Source organism: Vicugna pacos, chromosome 2 (assembly GCF_048564905.1).
Source record: "Vicugna pacos chromosome 2, VicPac4, whole genome shotgun sequence".
Classification (NCBI taxonomy): domain Eukaryota; kingdom Metazoa; phylum Chordata; class Mammalia; order Artiodactyla; family Camelidae; genus Vicugna; species Vicugna pacos.
The window spans coordinates 85,348,868-85,369,838 of record NC_132988.1 but is presented as its reverse complement, the minus strand read 5'-3'; the positions used below and the strand labels follow the sequence as shown (position 1 = coordinate 85,369,838).

General features: G+C 36.8%; 1 protein-coding gene across 2 annotated transcripts in view; it reads right to left on the bottom strand.

Annotated features, from left to right (window-relative positions):
* The window catches only part of SCFD2 (sec1 family domain containing 2), a 351,298-nt gene that overhangs the window by 270,526 nt on the left and 59,801 nt on the right, over positions 1–20,971 (bottom strand). For both annotated transcript variants that reach the window (XM_072943848.1, XM_006198127.4), the window contains one exon: positions 16,844–17,019. In XM_072943848.1, the coding sequence (XP_072799949.1) occupies positions 16,844–17,019 (176 nt within the window). The remainder of the gene's footprint in view (positions 1–16,843; positions 17,020–20,971) is intronic.

Here is a 20,971-nt window from a genome sequence, read left to right as displayed (position 1 = left end):
CAGTATCACCAGGTTTCCTGCCCGCATTGTTTTCCCATTAGGCTTATTACTAAAACAGCTTTTCACAACATCAGTTAACACTTTCGGAAAATCTTTTTCTATACAACCAGCTTATCTGGATTATGTCTTCCCTCCTTTTCCCTGCTTTGTTTCTTAAACACAGGAAAAATGGTACAAATTTTAATCATGTTCTAAAACAGTGAGAGAAGCAACAATGACTCAATGAGTTAAGAAAATTATAAAATCCTTGGTGTTGAAACAAAGAACCCTGATTGTGTTACCAACAGTATTGCACATGTATGTGCTTCAACATTCCTCTCAAAGCATTCCCCAAAGAAATTATTTTTAAATGACTGCAAAGCATACGGCTAAAAGTGACTGCCAAAAAGCTTAATTGTCTTTTCTTCTCCATGGGACAGTGGATATCTGACTATGATAAATTTTTCAAAATATTAAGTGATAAATATTTGCTAATAGTATCTTGAACTTACTTTTTTATTTGAAGTTTTTATTTGGTTTAAAAACATTGAGATAACTACTTTAATGACAGTTCTGGAGGGGGAAAAAAGACTTTGAACTTTCAACATAAATTAAATTTATTAAATTTAGAAGAACTTTTCCAAATAGCATTTTTTTCTCCTATAATATTGATTTCAAATGACTTGCCCAGTACAATAAGGCATTACTAGCTTTCACTACCTTATTTAATCATGATTTCAGAGATATGTCAAAACATCAAAGGGCTATCATCGCAAGTAATAAGCTGGAAGAAAAGGACTGGTGCCAAAAAGTTTAAAGCCCTAATTTGTATTGTGTCTGATTTAATTATTGTTATCTTTGAAAAGTAATATGATTTCAGCTTTGTGCATTTAATTTGGGACCCAGATATTTGCAGACAAGGGCAGTAGCAGATTCTACAGAAATATATTTACGTAGTACCTCAAAGGAAATTTTGTTTTCTTCCCCCGAAAAGAGCATGGACTGGTCACCAGATGTGGAGGCCATATGGCATATGATCATGAGAGCTCTGGGACAAAAGAATGGAGCTAATAAGCCCAATAGGCAAGAGCAACCACTCTGAGATGACAGACAAATGTTCAGTTCTGCTGACTTTCTCAAAAAAAAATGTATACATATATATATCACCTTATTTTTAAACCGAGAAGTACAGCTCAGTCCTTTTCTCCAACATCAAAACCTAATTTTTTTGGTTTGAAAGGAAATTTATCCATGTGTAGTTTATTACTTGGTCTGAGTTCTGTCCTTTTCACGTAACAACTCATGTTGAAGTTAAAAGAAAGAAAACTGAACCAGGAACAGATAGTAAAATTGCTTTAACTAGTGAACAGATAAATTTTGTTTGCTGTAACTCTCCAGGAACTGTTACAGCTGATCAGTTGCTAAAACCTGTAGGTTCTGTTTCTGGATTATCTCTTGAATTTAATCCTTCCTCCCCAAGCCTCTGCCCTTCTCCACAAATGTGCATCTTATATGTGAACCCTGCCACACTAAAAGGTCCTGCAGCACGCCACACAGCAGAACTCTGTGTCTTTGAATACGTAGCGCCTACTACCTACTACTCTGAGTGCCTTTCCCACCCTTCCCCAACTGGTAAATTCCCTTTCCTCCTTCAAAACGTAGTTTAAGTGTCAACTGCTCGTGAAATCTCATTTGGCTTGCCCAGGCAAAAAATGTGTCTTTTTTTTAATGCCTTTTTCAATGAGCCACTGTGAATAAATCCCCTCAACACATTTCTGTTCTAATGAGAAAGGAATAAAGATGATACTAATGGCAGCTGACATTTATAGAGGACGCTATTTATGCCAGACACACGGTTAAGTACTTTATGTGAATTATCTCATTCAAGGTTATGAACTTTTAGCATATATAGACATAAAGAGCTCTTACAAATGTACAAAAAATACTACATTTGCATTAGACTTTACAGAAACGAGAAAATAAAAATCACTCAATCCAAATGAGGTAGACTAAAGACAGTCACAAATTCTTTGTTTCTCCTCCTTTTATGAAGTCCAATTTTATCCCTTCAACTCTGGGCTGGTTAAAAGAAGTGATGTTCTGGCACCTCTGAGGCTAGGTTATTAGAATAAGCAGTATTACAGCTTCCACCAGTCCCCTGGAACACCCTCCCAGGGAGACCGAGCCTCCACGTAAGCAGTCTGGTCACCCTGAGACTGTCATGTGAAGAGGTCATGTGTAGGCACTGCCACTGAGCCCATCCTTCGAGCTGTTCCCCACAAGCCCAGGCATGTGGCTGTCGCCATCCTGGACCCCCTACTTCAGCCCCTCGCCCAGCCAAATGCCGCCAGGTCACCACACTAGCTGCCATGCAGAGTTGAAGAACTGCCCAGCTGAGCTCTGCTTAAATTCCTGCCACACAAAATGGACAGCTATGATAAAATGCTTGCTCTAAGCCACTAAATTTTGGGGTAATTTGCTGTGTAGCAGTACATAACTGGAAAACCTACCACTTACTGAAAACTATAATAATCATTTTCATGTGTTTGTTTCCATTATTTCTTCTGATTTTGTCTATGTACCTAACTCCTCTTACTTTCTTCACCCTTTTGTTGTTGTTATTTAACAGGGTTGGAGTTATACTATATATGCAGTTTTGTTTTCCATATCCATAGGGATTAAACTCTTTCTATTAGCATTACATGATTAACATTTCCTCACCTCATTAAAATATTCTTCAATAACTTGCTTTAATGACTACATACTACCTTCTATCATTCTATTGTGGAACACTTAGGTTGCTCCTAATTTTTCATTATTATAAATAAAACTGCAGTGAACACCATATAAAGTAAATCATACCGGCATCTCTGATGACATTCTTAAGATTAATTACCACAAGTGAAATTACCAGGAAAGATATAACTCTTAAGGGTCTCATCATGTTGCCAAAGTGCTTCGACAAAATTCACCCTCCCAAGAGCAACGTATCTTGATGAGCATGTCACTGAACTCTACCCAACACTAAATTATCAGTTGTTAATCTTTGCTAATATGAAGTGGTAAATTGATTTTCAGCGTAGCTTGAGTTTACATTTTTTATTAACTAGGAGAAGTGAACATTTGGAGACTGAGGCTTAATGAGGTACATAATTTCCCATAAGATCACTTGGTAAGTGTTCAGGGCAAAATTCAGATGCAGGACCATCTGATTTTAAAGCCCTTTCTCTTAACCACTAAGCTATAGTTACTATAGCTGGTGATTTTCCCCCTTTGTGATTAATTCCATGGCTTTTTTGCTTGGAATGTTCTTCCCTATTCCCAGATAATACATGTTCTTACCAATATTTTATAGTAGCTCTCTTTAGATTTTGGGTTTTAATTTATCCATTTTATACAGCAGTAACTATCCCCCACCAATTGTTCTTGCCCATTTATTAAAATTCTTCCTTTTCCCATTGGTTTGTGGTACTGCCTTTAAACACATTAAATTTATTAATATTCTGTAATACTATAGCAACTACTTTTTAACTATTCTGTAGCAATACAAATTATTAGTAATCATTGTTGATGGGGAAGATAGTAATTATTACTGAATTAAAAGGGCAAATAGAAAAACAAAAAAAACAAAAAACTACTAGAAAATATTAACAAACATTATTAATACATAATTGACATTATATATTGATAAGTATCATAATGTGGGCTAATTAGATGAGTCTTTAAAGCAACATTATTGTTTTCCAGATTTTTACTGACTATTTTTAAGAGTAACTTAATCAAATTCTTTAAAAAATCATTTGCTGGAATTCTGAATGACACTGCATTAAATTTACAACTTGAAAGGAAATTTTTATTGAACACCTACTATGTGTCAGGTGGAAAAACAGCAATAAACAAAACATACAGGATCCCTACCTTTAGAGAGCTGAGAAGATAAAAATAAATTAGGCAATAAGAAGACAAAGTGATCAGTACGAGATGATGGGAAGCACCCATGGAAAGGCAGCTAATTTGGACTTGAAGAATAAGGGAAAGTCTTCTGGATAAGTAGAGAAAATGATCTAGTAGAAGAAAACAGCATATGCAATGACACAGAAGCCAGTGAAATAGATTTGCATGCATATTAAGATCACCGTGGCTAAGTATCTCATTACAACTATCATCTCTACCACCAGAAACCAACCAACCTACAAAAAGCCCTCTATCACCAATGAAATTATTTTTAACACCCCTTATACAGTTGTCAAATGATTATATTTGCTATAGGTTATCTACCCTTAATGGAAAACTGTTTCATGGATTTCCTAGCTGTTACGGATGTCTTGGATCGTCTCATGTCTTTTTACTACCTTGTCTTCCTGAGGGACAAGACGGAACATGCAGCTGCCAGAATGGAAATGTGGCTAGTCCGGGTGGCTTCTGCGAGCATCTCTTCTGGCCTCTTTGTTGAGTCTGAGCATTCCCTGTCCCTCAATAATAAAGATCGTTCCTCCTACCATTCAATAATTTTGCATAAAAGAGCACCAAATGTAATTTCAGCTGCAGAAAGATGGTAAAATTAAGTACAGTTTGAGAAAAGAGCACTATTTATGAGAGACACAAACATAAAACTTCAAATAAAGAGGTTTAAAATACAGCAAATAGTCCATTGCCTTAATTATGTTTCCCCTCAAAGCTAATAGAAAAATTTGTCTGTGTGTGCAATGTTTAGAAAGAAATCTAGGCCTTGAATAGACTCACACAGTCTATTCAAATCTGGAGAGAGGATTTGCCACAGAGGGAGTCTTACACAGGTGACTGCTAAAGTCCTTCCCAGCAATGAGAATCTAAGGATGGTACGTACAAAGATGGCTGAGATTTCTGAAGTAAATGAAGGCAACAATACAAAGTCTTTGTAAGAAGTCAAAAACTGCTTGTTGTTTGTATTGAACCTCACTACACTAGAACATTCCAGGCTTTGGAGCTCACTCTAGGGAGCCTAACCCCTCTATTCCTGTGTGTTGTGTTACTTATCAATCCTGATGTATGACTGAAAAGTGACAAATAAAATGAATTTGACGTCTTGAAGGGGCTTGCCCCTTGGAAAAAATACAAGGTGTATTACTTATTCATAAAGCAAAAACGGACTGATTTCCACAAAAAATAAAAAATCATGAGCCTGACTTTGTTTACATTTTCCAATAAATTGATGTACAGATGATTTTCTCTTAAATAGGCAGACTTTCACATCCTACATTAGACATGTAGTTTGACAACAACATTTATTGATTTTCAACAAAGCCTTTTGAAGTAGTGAAGCACAATTCCTGGAAGCACAGACTGGGGTTGGGCAGAGTCAGGAGAGAATCTAGGCTCCACCACTTACAGTCACCTCAGCCTGAGACTTCTCCAAGCTTCTGTTTCCTCATCTATAAAACAATTACTAGGATTGTAAGACTTGAATGAGACAATGCATATAAACCACGTAAGCCTGGTTCCTGGCACTTAGCAAAGTGGTAACGAGCATCAATTATCTTGTAACTTCAGTACAAACATCCTGCACAAACTGCAGAATGATTTCACAAAGTGAAAGGTGAAAATGGCAGTGGTTTGGCAAAAGAAAGATGATGAGTTTTTGGTAAGGTTCATAGATTTGAAAGATTAGATCAAGTTACACTAGATATGATCAGCTGCAACCTCCTCTATGAACTTTCACAATAAAAAGGAAAGTTTAGGTCCAATTAATATTCTTAAAGCTGGTTTACCTGTGACTCCTGGTTCTTTTACATGTGCATAAAAGCATGTCTATTTTCCGCGTGACCAGAAGTAGTCACCTAGACTCTTTGATCTTCCGTTGCTTCAACCATAAAATTACCTCTCTTAGGTATTTTGGTGAAAATCAATTTGAGGTAAAAATCAGATGAGAATGTTTCACTAACTGTAAGAACTACATTCACTGAACCAATATGCACTGTGAGCTTATAAACCATGTAGCTATACTCCGAGTGAAGGGGAAGCTTGGATAAGTAAGTCATGAGATGCTGGTCTGTTAGTATTGCTGTGGCTGTGGCAGGGAAGATGGATGATATGCATTAGCACGGATGCATGTAAAGGGGGCTATGGCAGACTGAAAAAGAAACCGTTCAGGTGTTACAATATATATCTTTCATCAATTCAAAACTAATTTTTTAAAAACCCTTCTTAAAATCTAATAGGATGCTTCACACCCAACAGATGATCAAAATCTGTGCTGACTGCACTTAACTCTACTCATTATACAGTGTAAGCTGCATTGTAGGAGAGATCTTGTTTTACCTGTTTGCTGATGCAGCCTCAATGCCAAACAATGGTGTCTGGTGTCTAGTAGGTGTTCGATAAATATTTGTTGGTAGAGTAGATGGATTTTATGTTTTGGCTACATGAGAAATAATCTCCATTTGGAGGTAATTTTATTAGCACCTCTACAAAAGCAAAATATTTTCGCTTCTAAACTTTGGTCTATATTTTCCTTTTTTATTTCCCCCTCTCTATTCTTTTGTTAAGCTAAGCAGGAACACACCGAATTAGTTGTTTTCCCAGTCAGTATATAAATTATTCATAAGGAGGATTTAAATCAGGAGGGTGCCATTATTAGAAACTATTCTAGTCAGTTGAGAGAAGAGTGCTGATTGCTTATGCCTTGGTTAGTGTATTTATCACATTTAAATATGCAGCTTTCCTCTAAAGAGTTTATTTATGGGATTACTGGTAATGTATCTTTTTCTTTTCTTTTGTTCATTTAGACTACAATCTTAAAAAAGGAGCAAAAGAAAAAATCTATCAAACAAAGGTTACCTTAAAAATTAATTAACTAAAAATGTTACATATATTAAAGTTTCATACAGTTGTCTTCCTTCTACTCCCAAAATACCTTGATGTACTATACATGTATAAATGTTATAATGTTTTAATATTTTATGATGTTTTTCTACCAAAACTAAATTAAAGTTAGAAAGTATGGGTATCAAGTATTTAACAAGGCAGATGAAAAATTCTGTATTTTTCAGTGAGAGTCAACAACCAGGAATGTCAAATCCAAATTTTTACAATTTCATTTCCTCATTTTTTTCTATTTAAAAATTATGAATCCAAAATGTTGCAAGGAAAACAAACTTCAAACACATACTAATATATCAAACAAAACAGCCACACTAAACAAAACAACTCACTTTAAAAAAAAAGGATTATACCAACTCTACATGGACCAAGTACAAAAAGGAATCTTTTTTTACTCTGTTGTCAAACCACAATAGATTTTTTTTTAAATCACATGAGCAGATAATAACAAAAATAGCTCCACCTGGCAGAGTGGTAATCTATCCATTTTTAACACATTTTGTCCCCTGGAAAAGGCTTCTGGCAATTTTGTTTTGCTTATTTGCTACTTTTTTAAGAGCTCAAAATCAGGAGATTAGAAAGAAGTAAGAAAAGTGTTCCTGTATACTGTGTTAGGGAAGATTCCTGTTAAAAACCTACGGTACAACCCATATGTAATGGCCCAGATGTGGATTTTTTTCTGCACAGATATAAAATGACATCAATTCCTACAGAAGCAGTATTTCCATAAGGTTTGTAAAGTGACTCTGCAACACCACCCTGAAGGTTATAAGCTAGTGCTGCCCTTCCTGGCAAACACTAAGGACAGAGAGCGTGGAGGAGCACCACATACAGGACTCCCACTAAGGGACGTCTGTTTTAGGAGATTCGCATCATTCACACACATCACTTCAAGCGCCAACACCTTCTGGAGAACAAGGGACAGACAGACTGGGCCGCTTCCACTCAGCACTCTTCCACTTCTGCTTTGAGCCCCTCACCTCAAAAGTAAAGATGGGAGCAGCAGAGCAGGTATCAAGGCACAGACTTTCAGTCAAGGTGCTCAGGTAAACCAGGCTTGGCCAAATCCTCACGCTATCCCTCGCCAGCAAGAAACCTGAGATCCTGAACAAAGATTTCTCCTATGTTTTGAGAACTAGCAGTCCTCTCCTACCCACCCCCTGAAAAACCCTCAGTAAATAATTCATCCTATCTAGCTCTTTGAGAGTGGTAAAAATAGAAAACAGGTGAAATCCACACCCAGGCCCAAGCCTACTGTCTAGTTCCAGGTGCTCAGTAATGTCAAGCCAGCCTGCAGCACCCTCGGAGCCCTAGTCAGAAGTGAAGCGGTGGGGCCCTCTAGTGAGTCAGCCGCCTAGGCACGCGCTTCCTTCAGAGAGACCCGCCATTAAGTTGCACCCAACACACCCTGGAAATGGGTATAAGCAAGACCTGGTTTCTCCAAGACTAACCTTATAAAAAGAAAAGATCAATCTAAAAGAAATGAAACAAATTCTATTTACAAACCAAAAACACATTCATGGACATAGAAAACAAACTATAGTTACCAAGTGGGAAAGGGCAAGGGAGGGATAAATTAGGAGCTGGGGATTAACAGATACACATCACTACGTATAAAATAAATAAACAAAAAGGACCTACTGTATAGCATAGATAACAATATTCAGTTTCTTGTAATAACACATAACGGAAAAAATCTGAAAAGAAAAAATATGTATGTATACATATAACTGAATTGATTCGCTGTACACCTGAAACTAACATTGTAAATCAACAACAGTTCAATTAAAAAATTAAGTTAAAAAAAAGAACAAGAATGCAGAAAAAAGAAAACATTGATTAGACAGTGTTATTGCCTTACATTCTTAAAAACCCTTAAAAAAGAAAAACAGAATCTTAGTAGCCGTTGGGGTGGCCAGCATAGTACAAACAGTGAGACGGAGTGGTTCAGGATGGAGACTCAGTCACTGCAGGGAAGCACAAACCATTATTATTTCCCTTTTGGTCAAGCAAACTGGGATGGTTGTACCCTTCCTGTTTTTCACAAAGCGAAGACCCACCCAGATGTGCCTTTGGCCACTGGCATAAAGTCTGTATTTGAAACTTTTTTGGTAGACCCACAAAACGCTCAGAACCAAAATTGTTAGCCTTGAATTACTCTGCTTGATTACTAGCTCTAGTTTCCAGCTGGAATAATATATGATATCACTGCTTCTCAAGCTAACTCAGTTTAAAAGGAATAGTTTACTTAGCCTATATATTCGACTCTTACTTTCTAATCAGATGCTTGGCTCGAATTCACCTAACTCCAAAACCTGGCAATGTGCCCTCCCTGGGCAAAAGAATAAGAAGTTCACGGGTGGTTTTTGGTTTGTTTTTGTTTTTTTTCTGTTTTTCCATTTGTCTCTCTCTTTTATTATTCAAAAACACAATACCTTAATGTGATAGGGGAGACGAACAACATTAAAATAAAATATCCTGCAAGAGAAAAGTGAAATCGAGATGCTGTATCCTTATGGAGAAACGTGTGAGTCTCATAAGGTTTTAATAAAAGGCTTGCTAAAGAGCAAAACTCAAGATGAAAATCTAACCTGGATGCCAAATTTATAGATATATCAATGAAAAACAGACTAGTGGGAAACACGTTTAAAAGCTCTCAGTACTCACAGGGAAAGTTACCAGCTTAAATGCAGATAAATGGAAATCTGCATCAGTGGGTTATACAGACCCTGCTGTGTTTTGAAAATTTTATTATCCTAATGCCTGAGAACGAGCATGGGTAGGGTATGAGAAGAAAGTGGCCAACAGTCATTTTGATGCCTTGCCCCAGGACAAATATCACCGCAATACACAGCAGTGAAGGGCACGCCTTCAGTATTAGACACATCCGGGTATTAACCTGCTCTTGACACCAGCGGTAGGACCAAGGTCAAGTTTATAACTTGTCCAACTTCTGCTATATAGTCCTCAAGGCTGAATCAGAAGTTCAAAAAATTTACCTATAAATTGGATCTTTATAAATTTATTTATATATTGGATGAAAATCTAGGACTTACTTTTCTCATAGAGGTAATACTATAAATGCAGTACTTAGGTACTTGGATCAGCCTAGGAAATCCTGCTTGGTCCTGTAGCCCTGAAAATGGCACAGATGGTACTAATGTACTGATAGCTAATCTACATGACAAGATAAACTGTACTCACATCCAAATAACCATATAGTTTTTGGTTTTATAACTTCACTATCTGGCAGGCAGTATGTGTTCAATAGATGGTTATTATATGAAATGGAACAGAGTATTTTCTCTTGGAAAAGGTGTTTTAGCTTTTTTCCCTCCACTGTTGGGAACTGACACCTCTCTTGGCAAAGAAGTAGAGGGCAGAGGTTTCCCTGGAGAAGGGAGAAGGTGATGAAGAGATGATTTATATTTTTGAGGATTAGTAAAGTTTATTCTACCTACAGGTGAGACAGTGCCTCCCAAGTGTTCTGAATTGTTGGGGGAGGTGGGTAAGAGGTCTTTTGAATTAATAAAAGAGTCTAATCACATGAGCCTCCGAAGAACCTATATGTTAGGCTGCTCAGGTCTCTTTAATTCCAAATGTCCTTCATCTGGGACTTTTTTCCATAAATTTCTGTGGAAAAAATTTTAAATCTCTAATAATTAACTTATTAAAATAAGTTAAATCTCATACACTGTTTCCAAATATCTGTATCTATGTATTTCCAGAATCTAGTGATGTTGAAGAGCCCAAGCATCCAGACCCTCTATTATTTTGATCACTTCTCCATGAGATCACAAATGATCAGAATTACAAGACTCACAGCACAAACTTCTGTGATGAAAACTGCAGTTCAAAGATAACCATGTTAATTAGAATGTTTGGCTGTGATCACAGAGACTCAAAATTATAGTGGCTTATACAAGAAGGGAATGCATTTCTCATTCACATAAAGACCAGGTCAGTGGTCCAGGGCTGATACAGTGTTTACACTGCCCCTCAGTGAACTAACTATGGTTCTTCCATCTTTCTGGGCAAACATCTTCAACACAAAGCCTCCTCTCACAATTCAAGTCAGTCATTCCCGCCCCTGCCATCCAGGCTGCATTTCAGCACACAGAAGGGGGGAAAGGAAAAGCATGTACCTGTATTTTAACTGCACAGCCTGAAAGTGGCCCGCATGACGTCTACTCATGTCTCATTCACCATGCCCTGGTCACATCTAGCTGTAAGGCTAATTGTGAATCACAGTCATTATTTTGGGTGACCACGTGCTTTGTAAATAGGTGACAATAGGTGGTGAGAACACTAAGAAGCTTCTGCCCTGAAGGCCATAACAAGACATCCTTTTAGACTCAGATAAACCACTCAAATATTTATCCTTTTATTGCAGGTGCCAGTTGGTGGGAAGTAAACTCCATGCTTATAACAAACCTCTCAAATTCCCACAGGCAGGCAGTAAAGCCCGCTATTGTAGGTGCGAAGATGAAAATTCTGTATTCTGGGACATACTTGTGAATAAGGTCAATAAGGTCCCCAGTTTCAACTGTCCTGTAACCTAGTAGAGGGAGACAATGACCATGCAAACAAAACACTGTCAGCAAATGAGAAGCAAATATAAAACAACGTGATGCAGAAAGCTACTCAGGGAAGGCTTCCCGGAGGAGATGGTATTTAAGTTTTGATCTAACCAGCCATGAGAAGAGCTGGAAAAGAACATTCTAATAAAAGGGACTAGCAAATGTTAAAGCCCCAAGGTTCCCTATTTGTCAGAATCAAAGTTGCTTTAGCTCTAGTTTTCCTTATTTAGGCCTGCTATACATGGAAAAGGAGAGGGGAGAGAGAGAGAGAGAGAGGGTGTATGTGTGTGTTCATGTGCACGCATCCTTGGGAAGAGGAGAGCCGTAACACTACTACTGGAATTAATACTTAACAGCTAAGGATAATGTGGAACACTCCAAAACCAAGAAGAAAGTGGACCTGGGCCATCTATAGAGAAAAGAGGATGAAGTGAATGCTTAGAGAAGTTGAGAGACAGTACAGTCTTTGTATTCAAAAATTATTTTTCTTCACTTGATCTAAACAACACTTCTGAGTGTACATATTTCTGGGAAAAAAGTTAACTAATTTCAGGTATACTGTTCTAAATAAATTTTAGTTCAAAATGAGAAATCAGCAGTTGTAAATAAAATGACTCACATATTTTTAATCAAAATGAGTTATATACAAAACAGGTAAGAAATAAGCAAATTTAATAATTAAATGTTTGTACACTACTATTGTAACTTAGTATTATATTTTAAATATTACACAACTTATTTTTCTCTATAGGGACCCAAACTATGCCAACACATTCTTGAGTTGTCAGGAATCCACTAATAAAAATCTTAAGACTTCATACCACCAGTCTGAGGTCATCACCAAAGCATCTATCGGCTTGGTCCTGGAGGAGATTAGGGGAAAGTTGGGTATTACTTAAATAATCAAGATATACTCACAGCATAGTCCACTAGTCACAAAAAAAAGACCACTAGTCACCTAAAAAAAAGACCACCTCTTATGAAAGGTGCTACAGTGAGATGAATATCCCAAGTGACAAATTTTTTGTCATACTCATGGCCATCAAAGGCAACCTGCCACTCATATGCTTCTATTTTAACACAATGGCTTTGCCAACGCACTGGTCAGGAAGACACCAAGTCAGACCCAAGATCTAGGGAAATTTTTATCCACTTCCTACCTTCAAAATCCCATTTCATTGACTCTAAGACAACACTGATTATAACATGTACCATTATTTTATGTATCCCAGCAAGAAAAAAAATACTGCAATTAGTTATGAAATGCCATCAATTCTGAGATGCATCCCAATTTCAGAAATGTGAAAATGTGAAAGATGGACACCTTAGAATCAATAAGAAATGGTGGTATTCTTCAAGCCAAATCTGTCCCTTTTGTTTTCAGAATGGAAAATAACTTTCACTACTTTTAGCTCAATCATTAAAAAAGAAAGTTTTCATCTGTATTATGTTCATTCCTATCTCTCTTTGTATACAAGTCCTTAATAAACATGTCAAAAGAGATAACTGATGAGTCCCCATTTAACCTTTTCCCAGTAATATTCAAGGCATCTCATTCAAAACAAGCTGCTACCAGCTCGCTTTAAAGAATAAGAAGAGGGGAGAAAGAAGAGGCTGCCGGCCAATGAGGGCAGATTCTGACTCGGAAAGAGCAGGGTACCACAGAGCTCTACATTCGCAGGCCCCTCCCAAGAGGAGAAAAGACAAGAGTTGAGCCCATTCATCGGTTCTGAACTTGCCAACCAAATAAACACCCCTCTCCTTAAGACAAGAGGGAATAAAGGGTCAGGGAGAGAACAAAAGTGTGCTTAGGAAACCCCTCCTCCTGGGAATCAGGAGTAGGGGAAAGCTGTCCCCCTCTAGTACTTACCTAGTAGTTATTTTGATGTAGTACTGTGAAAAACATGGTGACATAATAAGAAACATGTATTTGGTCTCTGCCCCCAGTTCCTGGCACAGAGCTTCTAAAACCTTTATAATTTCCTGAGCAATAAGGGTGCCAGGAGCAGCTTTTGTTCTGATACTTGGTCTTTGCCCCTGGTACATAGAACTCCTAAATCCCTTGTAATTTCCTACATGATAGGAGCATCTTTTGCTCCAATGAAATTCACTCTTGGTGGGTTCCTGGGTAGCTCCTGGATGGGGGCTGGTCATCAGAAAGACCAAGCCATGAGTAGAAGCTTGGAACTTTCAGTCTCACCCCCTTCTCCATCCTCCTGGGAGGGGAGAGGGCTAGAGATTGAGTTAATAATTAATCATGCCTACATTATGAAGTCTCCATAAAAATTCCTAAAGTATAGAGTTTAGAGAGTTTTTGGTTGGTTAACACATCAATGTCCTGGGAGAAAGGCACACCCCAACTCCATGGGGACAGAAGCTCCTGCTCTTGGGATCCTTTTAGACTTCACCCTATGTACCTCTTAATCTGGCTGTTCATTTGCAAAATTTGTAATATCATTTATAATAAACTGGTAAACTTAAATGTTTCCCTGAGTATTGTGAGCCATTATATTAAATTATGGAACCCAAGAAGGGGGTCATAGGAACCCTGATTTACAGCCACTTGGTCAAAAGTAGGAGAGCTCAGGCTGGCAACTGATGTCCAAAGTTGGAGGTAATCTCGTGGGACTGAGCCCATTACTGTGAGGTCTGTGCTAACTCCATTTAGTTAGTGTCATGATTGAATTGCAGGACACACAGTAGAGAGTTGGACGATTGCTTGGTGTGGGAAAAACCCCTATGCATTTGGTGTCAGAAGTGTTAAGAGTAGAGTATTAAAGAAATTAGAGGTGTTTTTTCAAACATGCTTCACAATTTTCCCTCTCAGGAAAAATCCTAAGAAAAATCTTCCTAATCTGTAAACAACACTCAGGTCTGACTGTAGGGAATCACCTTTTTCTGACTCTCTGCTCACTCTTCATCCAAATGATATCACCAGCACTTTTGCAAGTGACAAATCAGGACCTCCCAGGATGCCAGTGAAGTCAGGAACAGACCTAACTGGGCCGTCACATTTCCAAGCCTAGCCATCTAGCTTGGGACCTAACAGACTCACTAGAGGACCAAGAAGGTAAAACCTAAATTTGTCACAGCACAAGCAGACATACTGTTATTTAGGTTAGCTAAACTTGATCTATTATTGAAAAGATATTCTGAAATTTAGTATCTCATAAAGAAAATGAATTCTACCTATTAAAAGCTACTTTGGCAACTAATAAAACACTATACCTACTCTTCATTGCAAAGACAGATAAAATTTAAAACGAAAGCAATGTTTACTGGGAAATCTTGAGTGGCTTTGTAAGTCATTTATATTTTATTTAAAAGTCATTTTCAAGTTGGATTTTTTAATTTAGAAATGTAAATTCTACCTAAATAAATAACTGGAGAGAGATAATACATATATATTTACAAAGCACATTTTTTAGAAAGTATAAACACAGCTGCTTCTTCTAGTGCGCAGTTTACTATCATTTTATAACCACAATAAATTATGGTCAATAAAAGATTTTCTTTGTGACAATTAGCATTAAAAACATCAGATATACATTGTAGAAACAATGGGGTTTAAAGAAAAATACTGTTAAACATTTTCACACAGTAAGTAAAAAAGACAGAAAAATTTTTCTAAGTAACAGTTTCATTCATCCTTAATAAATTTTAATTTAGAAAAACAAATTCTAGGTAAGAATATATTAAAAGCATTACTTGCAGAAAATAAACTGGCATTTGACATAGTTATGGCTCAGCTAAAAGAGTAATAACTACTGTTTGTTGAGCATTAACTATATGTGGAGCACTGCACTTAAATATATGCATATAATCTAACTGAATCCTAACAATAACCCTATGGGATGGGGGATGGTGTATAGCTCAGTGGAAGAGTGCGTGCTTAACATGCACGAGGCCCTGGGTTCAATCCCCAGTAACTACTCTAAAATAAATTTTTTTTAACACTATGAGATAGGCATTTTCTTCCCATTTAGATAAGGAAATTATATCAAACTTTCTTGCTATACTATAGAAGAATTCTTTACCGACTACCACCAAATTAAGTAAACCTACACTTCGATGAAAAGCAAAGCAAAGCTACTTTTTATAAGTGAATATGTTCATTAATAAAATCATAAATACATCCATGCTCACATTAAACTTCTTTTCCATATTTTATACTTGAAATGGAAACAGAATTATTTGTTAAATAGCACACATGTACTGAATGCCTAAAACACAGACTATGATGTTGGAACTTGGTGAAAAGGGAGAGAAAAAGGAGATTAGAAGATGTTTTATCCTCTTTGGCTTTTAAAAACATTCACTGTTAATAAATACTAGATTTTAAAACAATAAATAAATAAGTACTAGATTTCCCCAATAATAAGCAAAAGTTTCTCTTTTGAGAACATAATATTATCTCTCTGCCATTTTCTGGAGCCTAAGTCTCCAGAATAAGACATAAGTCTTATGAATAGTACTCAGATCTCTTGCTGACTGGTCATTAAATCGCCAGAACAACTGAGCCAAGAGATGGCAGTAAGTAGAAGGAATGCAGTAACCTGTGTTTAATTATACATTTCCAAGACCAGGTTTTCTTTCTTCACCAAGGTTGTCTATAGTGTTACTTAGACCATGAAGTCAACATTGAGGTTCAGTGATGGAGGCTAGATAGAGAGAGAGGTAGAAATGAGTCTCCAAAGAAATACACAGCTCTCAGCACTGGCTGAGATTTGCATTAGGTGGCTCTCAAGCCCTTTGGAAAAAGCCAGATGTTGTCCTCGTGCTTGAAATAAACTCAGATGGTCTACTTTGACATCAAAGTCTGTAAAACGGGCAGCTCAGTGTATATTATGACTTGTTACAATAACGGATGAGTGTATACTAGATAAAATAAGCCTGTTCATAAACAAAGGACAATTATCATGGCCAGTGTATAAGTTGGCCTATGCTAAAACAGTAAGTTTAAGGACCCAGAAATGACTAAGAACACAGTGCTGGGTAGGGCAATGTGCAATTATGATAAAGGTAGGGTTTTAGTATTTTAAATATTACTTCTTGTTTTTTAATTTTTTCTCCATTTACTGAAAGAACTTTACCAAGTACCATGGTCACAATCTGAGGCAGTCTAACATGGAAGAAGATTCCAAAAATAAATATAAGATGGCATAGAATTAATACTGTGTCAAGTTTCCTCAGAAACTTCTAGTGAGTTGAAGGCCCATAATTCTTGGGAGAAAACTGCTATGCCTTGTTTCAAAACATTTTGTGAGATTTTGGTGCTGGAGACCCACTTTACAGAATAGCAGTGGTGGGCAGCAGGGGTGAGGAGGCCATCCAGGTGGCAGGACAGAGGGGAGGGAAGGAGGTTGCAGCAGTGGAAGTAAAAACTTTAATTATTAATATCCCAAGAAGTTTCCATAGCAACATACCTGGAGAAGGAGTCTTTCAAAAGCCAGAAAGTTGTCCCACTTGGCAGCCTGCGGGTGTTTAAGGGTTTGAACGGTGGCCAGTCCAAGCTGTAGGAGCCCACAGTGATTCCCTAGAGCTTTGAGGTTGTTCTTGAAGAGTTGAATATAAGAGGTGAGCTGCCCTGGAGTGACTCTTCCTGGAAAAATATATAATTTATCAGTGTACCCTCTTCTGGGAGTGGTAAAAATGAGAAGAATGCCATAATAATACTCCTGCCTTACATCAGCACAGAACTTCAGAGCTTTCCTAAACTTTTCTAAGCTATTGTGATTCTTACAACAACATGGTGACAACAGCAACATTGAAACTACTAACTATATTTTGCAAGCAAGAAAACAGATGTTAAGTGATCTTGCCAAGGCCGTATTGCTAGCAGAGTTCATTTCAGAATTCTGCAATACCCCTTAAATAAGGTCTCAAGTAAAGTCATATGAATAAATATTTGTTAAGCAAAATATGGAGTATCTCTCCAAGACATATGATGCAGCAATCTATGAGGCAAAAAGACAAGATTTCTAATTGTGTGTGTATGTATATAAACAGGAGAAATTTGTTATGATTATAGCTAAAACTTTATCACTGATATCTGTGGGTTCATGACAATGTTCATGAGCATAAAAGCTGGCTGTTACATGGAACAAAAGTTGATAACTATGTAAGTTTAAAAGGCTAAAGCTCTAAACTGTTCTTAGAAACAATGAACAGTACATGTATGTACATTTTAATTAATTAATTAATTAAAATGGCAAAAATAATGTATGGAGAACTACAGTGGTAAAAACACTGGAAGATGAGATATCAGAAGAAAGGGTTTGGTACGGGTGACATAGCACATTTACTACAATGGTCACCTAGATCTGGAGTGAGACTAGAAATTATACCAAAAAAAAACCCAAAAAACAAAACAAACAAACAAAATGACACCCGTTGATGACTCACTCCTTCACAGGCTCTAAGTCCAACTTTTGCCCATAGAAGTCTTTCCAGTTAGTCACTTCCCACTCTAATGTGTCAAATTTCATTCCTGCCATTCATTAGTGCTACGTGCAAACCTTCTGAACACCATAGATTCTCCCCCATGGATTACAAGATGGCACTGAGGTCAAACACAGACGCCAGTCAAGTAAATCTCTCCTACACATCTTACTCACACCATGTGTGTGGTTTACTCTCCTGTGCCTGAAATCCAAGTTTGATTTGTTGTATCTAAGTTAGTTAATATTTGGCAATGGAACCACCAGTATTTATTTAGCACTTTCCCATTTACACAGTATAAACATGACCTCTTCTGATTTTCATAGCAATTCTATGGGGTAGCAAATAAGTGAGAGTTTAGTGTCTCACACAGTGCTCTATAGCATTTGTCACTTAAGTAATGGTTTACTACAGGTTATATACACAAAAAATAAAGACTTTGTCACAAGAAACTCTTAAGCCTACAACATATTCTACCTTTTCATTACATATTTTGAAGAGATTAAGAATTTTGAAGTGCCTTATTACCAGTTTAGCAGGGTGAGCATATAAAGAATAAGATCAATGGGAATGATGAGCAGGGAGCTGAGTCTCACTAGTTTCTTTGGTCCCTTGGTATCATTCCCGATACTCAAAGCAGGAAGCTAATTACGTACTAACAGAAAAGAGCCTCATTAACCCTTTCTTTGCTTGGTTTTGAGTTAGGTTGATTAACATATAATTTACATACAGTAAAATTCACCCTTTTCTGGTGTACAGTTCTATGAATTTTGACAAATGCATATATAGTTCGGTAAGCACTGTCAATCAAGATATAGCCTATTTCCATCACTCCAAAAAGTTCCCGCTTTGTAATCAATTCTCTTTCCCCATTCCCAGCCCTTGGTGAACACTTATCTGCGCTTATTTGTTTTCTGTCCTATAGTATTGCCTTTCCAGAATGTTCTATAAATGGAATCATATAGTACACAGCCTTTTGAGTCTTGCTTCTTTCATTTTAATATAAATACATAAGGTATTTCATGCTCACTTATGTTGCCGCTTGTATTAGTAGATTGCTCCCTTTTTTAAAAATTGAAGTATAGTCAGTTACAATGTGTCAATTTCTGGTGTACAGCACAATGTCCCAGTCATGTATATACATACATATATTTGTTTTCATATTCTTTTTCATTAAAGATATTGAATAGTTTCCTGTGTTATACAGAAAAAAATTGGTTTTTATCTATTTTTATATATAGTGGTTAATATTTGTAAATCTCAAACTCCCAAATTTATCCCTTCCAATCCTCTTTCCCCAGTAACCATAAGACTGTTTAATATGTCTGCAAGTCCGTTTCTGTTTTGTAGATGAGTTCATTAGTGTCCTCTTTTTTTCTTCTTTTAGATTCCACATATAATTGATATCATATGGTATTTTTTGTTCTCTTTCTGGCTTACTTCACTTAGAATGATGATCTCTAGGTCCATCCATGTTGCTGCAAATGACATTATTTTATTCTTTTTATGGCTAAGTAGTATTCCATTATATAAATATACCATAGCTTCTTTATCCAGTCATTGTCGATGGACATTTAGGTTGCTTCCATGTCTTGGCTATTGTATACAGTGCTGCTATAAACATTGCAGTGCATGTATCTTTTCAATTTAGAGTTCCCTCTGGGTATATGCCCAGGAGTGGGATTGCTGGATCATATGGTAAGTCTATTTTTAGTTTTTTGGAGAATCTTCGTACTGTTTTCCATAATGGCTGCACCAAACTACATTATCACCGACAATGTAGGAGGGTTCCCTTTTCTCCACACTTTCTCCAGCATTTATTGTTCATGGACTTTTTAACAACTGGTGTGAGGCGATACCTCATTATAGTTTTGATTTGCATTTCTCTGACAATTAGCGATACTGAGCAATTTTCATGTGTTATTGGCCATTTGTATGTCTTCATTAGAGGATTGCTTGTTTAGGTCTTCTGCCCACTTTTAGATTGGGTTGTTTGTTTTTTGTTATTAAGTTGTATGAGCTGTTTATATATTCTGAAAATTAAGTCTTTGTCAGTTGCTTCATTTGCAAATATTTTCTCTCATTCCATAGGTCATTGTTTTGTTTTACTTATGGTTACCTTTGGTGTGCAAAAGCTTGTAAGTTTAATTAGGTATCATTTGTTTATTTTTGCTTTTATTTCTATCACCTGGGTAGACTGCCCTAGGAGAACACTACTAAGATTTATGTCAGAGGATGTTTTGCCTGTTTTCTTCTAGGAACTTTATTGTGTCTTGTCTTATATTTAAGTCTTTAAGCCATTTTGAGTTTATTTTTTGTGTATGGTATGAGGGAGTGTTCTAACTTCATTAATTTACATGTGGCTGTCCAGTTTTCCCAACACCACTTACTGAAGAGACTTTTTCTCCATTGTATATTCTTGCCTCCTTTGTCAAAGATTAATTGACCATAGGTCTGTGGGTTTATTTCTGGGCTCTCTATTCTGTTGCATTGATCCGTATGTCTGTTTTTATGCCAATACCACGCTGTTTTGATTACTGTAGCTCTGTAGTATTGCATGAAGTCTGGGAGGGTTATTCCTCCAGCTTCATTCTTTTTCTTCAGTTATTGCTTTGGCAATTCTGGGTCTTTTCTGATTCCATATAAATTTTAGGATTATTTTTTCTTGTTCTGTGAAAAATGTCCTGCATAATTTGATAGGGATTGTATTAAATCTGTAGATTGTCTTGGGCAGTATGGCCATTTTAACAACACTGACTCCTCCAATCCAAGAACATAGGATATCTTTCCATTTCTTTAAGTCGTCATTAACTTCCTTAATCAATGTTTTGCAGTTCTCCATGTATAAATCTTTCACCTCCTTGGTCAGATTTATTCCTAAATATTTCATTATTTTGGATGCAATTTTAAAAGGGATTATTTCTTTACTTTCCTTTTTTGACATTTCACTGTTAGTGTAAAGAAATGCAACTGATTTCTGTATGTTAATCTTGTATTCTGCTACCTTGCCAAATTCTTTTATCAGCTCTAGTAGTTTTTGTATAGAGCTTTTAGGGTTTCCTATATATAGTATCATGTCATCCACATAGAGTGACAGTTTTATCTGTTCTCTT